Source organism: Ranitomeya imitator, chromosome 5 (assembly GCF_032444005.1).
Source record: "Ranitomeya imitator isolate aRanImi1 chromosome 5, aRanImi1.pri, whole genome shotgun sequence".
In the NCBI taxonomy this organism is placed as follows: domain Eukaryota; kingdom Metazoa; phylum Chordata; class Amphibia; order Anura; family Dendrobatidae; genus Ranitomeya; species Ranitomeya imitator.
Genome location: NC_091286.1, coordinates 583,667,470 through 583,678,819, shown reverse-complemented (window position 1 = coordinate 583,678,819; position 11,350 = coordinate 583,667,470). Strand labels below are relative to the sequence as shown.

General features: G+C 42.2%; 1 protein-coding gene across 1 annotated transcript in view; it reads right to left on the bottom strand.

Annotated features, from left to right (window-relative positions):
- Positions 1–10,342: 10,342 nt before the first annotated feature.
- LOC138638528 (saxiphilin-like) overlaps positions 10,343–11,350 on the bottom strand; it is a 194,266-nt gene continuing 193,258 nt past the window's right edge. Inside the window, exons 19-20 of the mRNA XM_069727906.1 lie at positions 10,915–11,116; positions 10,343–10,485 (exon numbers count right to left, since the gene is read on the bottom strand). Coding sequence (XP_069584007.1) covers positions 10,454–10,485; positions 10,915–11,116 — 234 coding nt within the window. The 3' untranslated portion in view covers positions 10,343–10,453. The remainder of the gene's footprint in view (positions 10,486–10,914; positions 11,117–11,350) is intronic.

Below are 11,350 nucleotides of genomic sequence, written 5' to 3'. Positions count from 1 at the left end.
AAAGAGACACTTAGACCCCTTCACAAACAAAGCATTGTCACGAAGGATCTGAAATACCATCCTGACCTGTTGCACATGAGACTCCCAATCATCGGAAAAAATCAAAATATCATCCAAATATACAATCAAGAATTTATCAAGATAAGTCCGGAAGATATCATGCATGAAGGACTGAAAAACAGATGGAGCATTAGAGAGCCCGAATGGCATCACTAGATATTCAAAATGGCCTTCGGGCGTATTAAATGCAGTTTTCCATTCATCACCCTGCTTAATACGAACAAGATTATATGCCCCCCGAAGGTCAATCTTAGTAAATCAACTAGCCCCCTTAATCCTAGCAAACAAATCAGAAAGCAAAGGTAAAGGGTATTGAAACTTGACCATGATCTTATTCAAGAGGCGATAATCAAGACAGGGTCTCAAGGAGCCATCCTTCTTAGCAACAAAAAAAAATCCTGCTCCCAGCGGTGAAGAAGATGGCCGAATATGCCCTTTCTCCAAAGACTCCTTAATATAACTCCGCATGGTGGTATGTTCAGGCACAGACAGATTGAAAAGTCGGTCCTTAGGAAACTTACAGCCTGGAATCAAGTCAATAGCACAATCACAGCCCCTGTGCGGTGGAAGGGAACTGGACTTGGGCTCATCAAATACATCCTGAAAATCAGACAAAAACTCTGGAATTTCAGAAGAAGAAGAAAAGGAGATTGACATCAAGGGAACATCATTATGAACCCCCTGACAACCCCAACTAGTCACAGACATAGACTTCCAATCCAACACAGGATTATGTACCTGCAACCACGGAAAACCCAGCACGATAGCATCATGCAAGTTATGCAACACCAGAAATCGACAATCTTCCTGATGGGCTGGCGCCATGCGCATGGTCACCTGTGTCCAAAACTGGGGCTTATTTTTAGCCAAAGGTGTAGCATCGATGCCCCTTAAAGGAATAGAGTTCTGCAAAGGCTGCAAGGGAAAACCACAACACCTGGCAAACTCAAAGTCCATTAAGTTCAAGGCGGCGCCTGAATCCACAAACGCCATGACAGAAAATGATGACAATGAGCAGATCAAGGACACAGATAACAGAAATTTAGGTTGTACAGTACTGATGGTAAATGAACTAGCGATCTTCTTTGTACGCTGAGGGCAGACTGAAATAACATGAGAAGCGTCGCCACAATAATAACACAACCTATTCTGACGTCTGAATCCTTGTCGTTCCGTTCTAGACAGAATCCTATCACACTGCATAGGCTCAGGAATTTGCTCTGAGGACAATGCCACAGCACGCACAGTTCTGCGCTCCCGCAAGCGCCGGTCAATCTGAATGGCCAGAGACATAGAATCACTCAGACCGAAAGGTGTGGGAAACCCCACCATAACATCTTTAACGGATTCAGAAAGGCCCTTTCTGAAAATTGCCGCCAAAGCATCATCATTCCATTTAGTCAACACAGACCATTTTCTAAATTTCTGACAATACAATTCTGCCGCCTCCTGACCCTGCGACAGGGCCAACAAGGTCTTCTCCGCTTGATCCACAGAATTAGGTTCATCATATAATAATCCTAAAGCCTGAAAAAAGGAGTCTACATTAAGCAAAGCTGGATTCCCAGATTCCAGGGAAAATGCCCAATCCTGTGGATCGCCATGCAGCAGGGAGATGATGATTTTCACCTGCTGAATGGAATCACCAGAGGATCGAGGTCTCAGAGAAAAAAACAGTTTACAGTTGTTTTTAACCCTTATCCGGCTGAATAGGTACAATTGTAACTATTCCGTTTTAAAATTGCAATAACTTTTTTTTGAAAAGACGTAGAGGGCTGAAATTTCGTGACATCTCTACATTTTTGGTCCAGAATATATTGGCCAAATTTCAATAAAATATCTCCACCCGCTTCCGAGATAAGGGGTCGAGATCTTTTTGCATCCATAACAAGCTGCATAGGTACAAATGTACCTCATATATTTTGAATGAAGATAATGCAAGGGAAAAAGCATAAATATTTTTTTAATGATAATGCTATTTAACTATTATAAACAAGTAAAAAACTGTTCATTTACATTATAAAAGAAAATGTAAGAAACTTTTTTTTATTGATTTTCTTTGCAAGTAATGCATGTTGGCTTTGCTACAGAGTGTTCATCGCAAATGGGTTTCACACAAACCACACAAGACTTTCTAGTCTTGCGTTGTTTTCGCCTCAGGTCTCTGCAGACATAGCAACTACCAACAACAGGGGAGGGTCCACGACTACCATGAGGTATTTTGGGGCCAGCTGCTGGCTGCGATGCTACCACAATGCATCGTCCAAGCACCATTTCTACTGCACCTCGAAGAAAATGGTTTCTCATTATCATTTTGTTTGTACTACGATCTTCAATTGCAATCATACACAGCTGATTTGCGAGATCTTTCAGGAACTTTCTTCGTTGATCCTTTGCCCTGAAGCTTGGATTGTGTTCTCTGTAGATGATGTAGGATGCTAACCCACTGACATCAATCATATTGTAGAAAAATGCCAAAGTCCAACGTGATGTTCGTCGTTTCACAGTGTACTCTCCCAACATTTTATCCATAACATCAACGCCACCTTTTGTTATGTTGTAGTATTTTATTATCTCTGGCTTGGCTGCTAGTGTCTCTTCAACTTCTCCCGTCATGTGCATAGATGATAGAAGCACGACTGATTTGTTCTTCTTTGGTACATATGAACAGACTGTTGCATCATGATTGTAGGCAAAATTTGTCGAGTATACAGGCCTTTCTTTGGCAGGCTGCATGTTGTTAGGTAGGAACCTTTTGTTTTTTCTCACTGTACCAACTAGTGTCATGTTCCAGGAGTTCAATACCTTAGCTAGTTCCATGGTTGTAAAGAAGTTATCGGTGGTGACATTTCTTCCAGAGCCTTTATACGAGCTCACTAGGTCCAATACTGTTCGTTCTCCAATGTTTACTTGTCGAGGACCATCAGTTGGTTTCCCAGTGTAGAGCTGACCTTGTAAAGGGTAGGCATTTGATGAGTCACAAGCCCAGAAAATATTTATGCCATATTTAGCTGGTTTTGAAGGTATATACTGGGTAAATTTAGTATGACCTCTAAATGGAAATAATTGCTCGTCGACGGTGATACAATGATATGGCTTGTAGGCTCTCTCCAGATTACTGTTCAGCATTGTCCAGATGTCCCGTATTGGTGCAGCTTTATCTGTTTGCACACGTTCTGCACGTGTATTTTCGTTGTCAAACCTGATAAATCTGAGTATCATCTTGAAGCGGTCACGAGACATGGCTGCACGTATAAGAGGCAGAGCAGCAACATTCCACATTTCCTCCAGATTCTCTTTGTTGGCTCTGTGCACACCAGCAGCAATCAGTATGCCCAAAAATGCATGAAGTTCAGTTTCAGTAAATTGCTTGAATGTTTTTTGTGGTGGCCGTTTGGAAGAATCAGGAAAACGTTGTACCAGTTCGTTGTTGTAAGCATCACAAACTCTCTTGGCCTTTCGATTCGTTTCCCGTAATATGATGTCACACATCTCGGGAGTCATGATGGACTTGAATAGCTCTTTTGCTGTATATAGGTTGCTGATTGCTGCAGGGCCACCTCTTTGTCGTAGGACATTACGAGATTTTGTTTGTGCATTTGGCAGTGGATTACTGCACCATTGAGTTTCATCCTTAGCAGTCCAAATGTCGCCTGCACTTTGAGGCACAGAATCATCCTCAACACTTTCGTCTGATTCGTATTCATTTTCATGCTCTATGACCATTTCTTGTTCAATGTCTGAATCTTCTTCAGTAACATCCACTTGTGGTACATAGTTTTCATCATCAGATGGAACATATGGTTCATCCTCATGCTCAGAATCAGATTCTTCTAGCATTCGCATTATTTCGTCAGACGTAAATCTGTAAATATGAAAAAATGTAAAATAAATAATTTTCCGAAATACTACATTATTGGCTTTTCACAAAATTATACTAACCTGCAAACACGTTTTCTTGGATTATGGCGGAAACTAGATCCAGCATTACTATCACTCATGATGACTTGCTAGATGAATTTTTGCTTCGTATTTTGTGCTGAATATAAATAAAACATCGTAAAACAATATGTAGATACTAATTATTATCCATTTTTCGTATAAAAATTATACCTATAGTGATAAGTTTCATACAAAATATATGTAAGCCAAGTCCAGGCTGAAAGACAATTTGACTGTTCTGTCCCCACATAATGAGAATAAAGGTATAACTGGCTGTTAGATGCTGTGAGACTTTCCTACCTTCGTTTCCAAGAAATTGAAGACTTCACAAGCCTAGAAATGTGTGCTCACAGCAATGAGATGAACAGCAAAATGGCTAATGAGAGGAGGGAGGCAGGAAGACAAGTAGAAGCCACTCCCAGTTTGAATTAACTTAATTGACAGCAACATAAGTGACCAGTAACAACACTGATCAATAGATATCAGCATAACATTTGTAGCTGAATGAACTTTAGTTTCTGAAACCAAGTAAAGTCTTCCCACAGTGGAGGTATATGTGAAGGTACAATTGTACCTATGCAGCCTGTTAAGGTTGTAAAATTATGCAGCCTGACAAGGGTTAAAACTCAAAAATTTGGACCTGTCACCGAAAAACAAATCAGGAGTAGGAATCTTCGGCTCTAAAGCAGGAGTCTGAACAATATAATCAGAAATACCTTGTACCCTAGCAGCAAGCTGGTCTACACTAGAAGCTAATTCCTGAACATCCATGCTAGCACAAAACTCCTCAGCCACCCAGAGATAAAGAGGGAAGAAAAGAAAAAGCAGACTACAGAAAAAAAATGGCTCAACACCTTTTTTCCCTTCTTCTGAGATGCATTTAACTCATTAAGGGCCAGTTGTACTGTTATGATCTGGATAAGTTGGAAACTTGGGCTGAAAGGTGGCAGATGAGGTTTAACAATGATAAATGTAAGGTTATACACATGGGAAGAAGGAATCAATGTCACCATTACACACTGAATGGGAAACCACTGGGTAAATCTGACAGGGAGAAGGACTTGGGGATCCTAGTTAATGATAAACTTACCTGGAGCAGCCAGTGCCAGGCAGCAGCTGCCAAGGCAAACAGGATCATGGGGTGCATTAAAAGAGGTCTGGATACACATGATGAGAGCATTATACTGCCTCTATACAAATCCCTAGTTAGACCGCACATGGAGTACTGTGTCCAGTTTTGGGCACCGGTGCTCAGGAAGGATATAATGGAACTAGAGAGAGTACAAAGGATGGCAACAAAATTAATAAAGGGGATGGGAGAACTACAATACCCAGATAGATTAGCGAAATTAGGATTATTTAGTCTAGAAAAAAGACGACTGAGGGGAGATCTAATAACCATGTATAAGTATATAAGGGGACAATACAAATATCTCGCTGAGGATCTGTTTATACCAAGGAAGGTGACGGGCACAAGGGGGCATTCTTTGCGTCTGGAGGAGAGAAGGTTTTTCCACCAACATAGAAGAGGATTCTTTACTGTTAGGGCAGTGAGAATCTGGAATTGCTTGCCTGAGGAGGTGGTGATGGCGAACTCAGTCGAGGGGTTCAAGAGAGGCCTGGATGTCTTCCTGGAGCAGAACAATATTGTATCATACAATTATTAGGTTCTGTAGAAGGACGTAGATCTGGGGATTTATTATGATTATTTTTTCGGCCTTACTAACTATGTTACTATGTTACTATGATCTGGTGGCCTTGGAGCCGCAGGGAACTTTCTCTGGAGTTGGTGGAACCTATACTGACCGCAAATCCTGAACTTAACACCGCAACTAGAAGTAGCCGTGGGGTGTACCTAACAAACCCTAGACACCTCGACACAGCCGGAGGACTAAATAACCCTATAGATGGAAATAGGAATTCTACCTTGCCTCAGAGCAGAACCCCAAAGGATAGGCAGCCCCCCACAAATATTGACTGTGAGTAATAGAGGAAAGACACACGCAGGCAGGAAACAGGATTTAGCAAAAGAGGCCACTTCTAGCTAAATAGGAAAGGATAGGACAGAATACTAAGCGGTCAGTAAAAAACCCTTCAAAAAATATCCACAGCAGATGATACAAAAAGTTCCACCATGTGGAGCGTATATCTGCAACTCCTGAGAATCCAACTAGACTGAGAAAACACTGACACAATCTAAGCTGGACAAGAAACAAATGAATAGCACAAAATTATTAGCACACAGCATGTGTGCCACAGGAAAAAGAAAAAACAAACACTTATCTTTGCTGAATTAGCAGCAAGGCAAGAGGAACCAGACAGAGAACCTACTCCTCCCAGAACCATGGACAACTGGCAAGGACTAATGAATCCTGCACACCTAAATACCCCAGTCAGAACTGCAATCAGCAGAAACACCTGACCAAGACTGCCCTTCAGGGACAACAGCATTACCACCTACAACCACCTGAGGGAGCCCAAAAGCAGAATTCACAACATACGTGGCTGTGCTATATACTACGTGGGCTGCGTTATATGCTACGTGGGCTGTGTTATATGTTACGTGGGCTGTGTTATATACTACGTTGGCTATGTTATATACTACGTGGGCTGTGTCATATGCTACGTGGCTGTGCTATATTTCTCAGTTGTATCTGTGCATCATGAATCATGGTATGTGTTAGAGGGGGGTCCACTGAGACTCTTTCGCCCGGGGCCCTCAAAACCTGGAGCCGGCCCTGGCTTCACTGATTGGTCGCGCCCGGCCAGCCGCAACCAATCAGCGACAGGCACAGTCCGGCCGCGAAGTGGTGCGGGATTTGAACCACGCTTCGCTGATTGGTCACGCCCGGCCGGCCGAATCCTGTGTATTCATTGCATTATTCTTAATACTCTCCATCTAGTAAAAACATAATAAGCAAATACCCTGCAGTAAATAAGTAAACCGCAATAGTGCATGAAAATAATATATGGTGTTTAGTTAACTAAATTTTGAAAACGTAAACGCCATCCCATCACATCACGGTGACCATATTTGGAAAGATTCTAACCTCTAATATTAAAACCTTACAATTTTTCAAGTGACATGCATGTGAATAATGGCTAAGGAGATTGAAACCCGGCTTTGGGACTTGCAGCCATGAGGAACCACATGAATAATAAATAATAATAATAATAATTTCATTTCTATGGCGCCAACATATTCCGCAGCACTTTAGATTTTAGAGGGGACTTGCACAGACAAGATACCAAAAGAAATGAGGGCCCTGCTTGCAAGCTTACAATCTATGAGAAAAAGGGGAGACGAGAGGTGGATGGTTACATTTGCTTTCGTGGTTTGGTCTAGCCATAATGTAGGAACTAGGGTGTTCATTTAATGCTGCATGAACCGGTTAGAAGCCAGAATATGTAAAAGTACAGACACAGAAGGCTATTAAATGTATAAAGCGTATGAAAACATGATGCGAGGAACCTGGTTATGGTAAAAATTTTGAATGGGCAACACAGGGATAGTTAGATTAATGTGTTGAGGCGGTAGTCCAGTCGGAGGAAATGCATTTTTAGTGCACTCTTAAAACTGTGGGCATTGGGGATTAATCGAATTAACCTGGGTAGTGCATTCCAAAAAATTGGGGCAGCACATGAAAAGTCTTGGAGACAGGAGTGGGAGGTTCGGATTATTGAGGATGTTAACCTCAGCTCTTTAGCAGAATGGAGGTCATGGGTAGAGTGGTAGACTGAGACGAGGGAGGAGATCTAGGGTGGTCCTGAGCCGTGGACTGCTTTGTGGGTGAGGGTAATAAGTTTATATTGAATTCTGGAGTGGATAGGTAACCAGTGTAATGACTGGCACAGGGTAGAGGCATCAGTGTAACAGTTGATGAGGAATATGATCCTGGCTGCAGCATTCAAGACAAATTGGAGAGGGGAGAATAATGTACAGCTCCAAGATGAATAGGAATGAGTTGGTGTGCACGTGCAGGAGAGGAGAAGTGGTACTGTGCATTTATATATACAGGACAGGAGGAGTGGTACCATGCAGTGTATATAAACAGGACAGAAGTGGTACTGTGCAGTGTATATACACAGGACAGGAGAAGTGGTTCTGTGCAATGGATATGTACAGGACAGGAGGAGTGGTATTGTGCAGAGTATACAGATCTGGCAAAAATTAAGAGACCACAACATCAGTCTCCAGACCTGAACCCCATTGAAAACCTCAGGAATATAATCAAGAGCAGGGGTGTCAAACTGCATTCCTCGAGGGCTGCAAACAGGTCATGTTTTCAGGATTTCCTTGTACTGCACAGGTGATAATTTAATCACCTACACAAATAATGAGTTGGTGATTAAATTATCACCTGTGCAGCACAAGGAAATCCTGAAAACATGACCTGTTTGCGGCCCTCGAGGAATGCAGTTTGACACCCCTGATCAAGAGGATGATGCATAGTCACAAGCCATCACACAAAGAAGAATTGCCTACATTTTTGCACCAGAAGCAGTGTGAAAGACAGGTGGAAAGCATGCCAAGACGCATGAAAAACTAAATTTATTGCTTGGAAATTCGGACACATGTTGTCAGAAGTTTATAGAATAAAAGAACAATTTACATTTTACTCAAAAATATACCTGTAAAGAGAAAAATCAGACAAACTGAACACTTTGCAGTGGTCTCTAAAGGTACCGTCACACATAGCGACGCTGCAGCGATACCGACAACGATCCGGATCGCTGCAGCGTCGCTGTTTGGTCGCTGGAGAGCTGTCACACAGACAGCTCTCCAGCGACCAACGATCCCGAGGTCCCCGGTAACCAGGGTAAACATCGGGTAACTAAGCGCAGGGCCGCGCTTAGTAACCCGATGTTTACCCTGGTTACCATCCTAAAAAGTAAAAAAACAAACGCTACATACTTACCTTCTGCTGTCTGTCCTCGGCGCTCTGCTTCTCTGGTCTGGCTGTGAGCGCCGGGCAGCCTGAAAGCAGAGCGGTGACGTCACCGCTCTGCATTCCGGCTGACCGACGCTCACAGCCAGAGCAGGAGGAGAGCAGAGCACAGCGCTGGAGGACAGACGGCTGTAGGTAAGTATGTAGTGTTTGTTTTTTTACTTTTAGGATGGTAACCAGGGTAAACATCGGGTTACTAAGCGCGGCCCTGCGCTTAGTTACCCGATGTTTACCCTGGTTACCAGCAAAGACATCGCTGAATCAGTGTCACACACGCCGATTCAGCGATGTCTACGGGGAGTCCAGCGACGAAATAAAGTTCTGGCCTTTCTTCCCCGACCAGCGATCTCCCAGCAGGGGCCTGATCGCTGCTGCCTGTCACACTGGACGATATCGCTAGCGAGGACGCTGCAACGTCACGGATCGCTAGCGATATCGTCTAGTGTGACAGTACCTTTAATTTTTGCCAGAGCTGTATATACAGATTCTTAGATTTACACCACACAGGCAATATGTGTGTGAGTGTTTATGTGAGTATGTATGTGTGTATCTGTGTAAGTATGTATGTATATATGTGTGTGTGTGTGCGCGAGTATGCATGTGTGTAAGTATGTATGTACTGTATATGTATGTATGTGTGGGTATGTGTGTGTGAGTATGTATGTGTGTGTGAGAGTGTGTGTGAGTATGTATGTATGTGAGCGTGAGCATGTGTGTGTGTGTGAGTGAGCTGCCCTTTCCACCACCTCTATCATTGCTCTCTCCCCCACCACTCCCATAATTGCCCTTTCCACCTCTATCATTGCTTTCTCCCCACTACCCCATTATTGTCCATTTCACCATCTCCATCATTGCCTCCTCCCCCACCACCCCATCATTGCCCTTTCCACCACCATCATTGTCTTTTCCACCACCACCCCTATTGTTGCCCTTTCTACCACTTCCAACATTGCCTTCTCACTCACCACCCCATCATTGCCTTTTCCACCACCTCTATCATCGCTTATTAGTGACTGAAGGCCGAAAAGATGCACTAACTTTAGGCAATAACTTCAGCTTAAAGCGTGCACACCAGTAATGAATCTGGTGCATTTTTATACTTAATCCATACCCTATTATAAAGACATGTTTGCCTAGTGAGGGTATGCATCCTATTTTTTTTTGCACTAATTCATATTAATTTGGTGACTCTACGTTGAACTGACCCCGAAAAGGCCCAACTTATGCCAGAATTCTGATGCAGCACCAATAGTAAATATGGCCTGTTTTTTTTTTCTTTTTCTAGTAAGCAAATTTAATGGATTTGATATGAAAAATATTGTTTTGTAGCAAGTCACCCTTATTAATGTGCTCATAAGATTTATGTGCTCTATAAAGAAATAAAAACATTTGGTAGATTCAAATTCTTTATTTGAAGCACTGGAATTTGTAACATGGAGCAATAAAAACAACTTATAGTTGTAGAATGGTGGCAGGTTGATGACCAAATGTCCTGTATCTTCTCACCGGTGGAAAGAGCAAGCAGAGGCCAACGCTGTAGATACAAAAGAGGGAAAATTATTTTATATTAAACATCATTCACATCTGCTCGAATAGAAACATGAGACCTTCCATTTGTGTCCAGTGTCTTTGCAGGACTGATGATTTATGGGTTCTGACTGATCCTAATGGATCTTACTGACCCGTCGCTCCATTAGCCCTTTCAACTGCCCATATAAATTATATATACCACAGAGATTATTGGAACAGTGAAGTCCCCAGTTGTTTCCATTTTTTACTAAGAAGTGTAAATTCATCATGTCCCAAAATGGCAGTTCAGATCTAGAAATACATATTAACCAAATTTTGTACATCCTATCATGGCATTTGAGAAAATATTTGACAAATAATAAAGCAAATGATTTATCAAATTTTTAAACACTACATTTTGTAATGTGAAAAGATGATTAATCGCAATATGTACCTGAGTTGGGTAAGCAGTTGTTATCTTTGTACAAAAGTTTGTAAAAGGGTTTGCTGAGTGCATCATCCATAATATCTCTATCCAGCATCCGGTCAAACTCAACCAAGCATTGTGTGCGATCACTGAAGAGGAGGTTTTGGCCGTGACTTGAAGAAAACAACTGAAATATGTCCTTCTGAAATCCTTTCCATCCATAGAGAGACTAAATAGAAGGAAATGTTGAGATTAGAAGGATATAAGAATATTACCTCATTTAACTAATGAATCAATAGGAAAGTAAAAATGCAATAACAGGCACCTAGACTGGATATAGTATGTAGGAAGATGGACCGGGTTAGTGGTCCCTCTTGTGTTTCCAGATCGGAACAGCTGGGGCTGTCACCATTGTTGCCGGGGGAAAGATTTCCTGATTGGAACAGACCTGTACACCTGACTG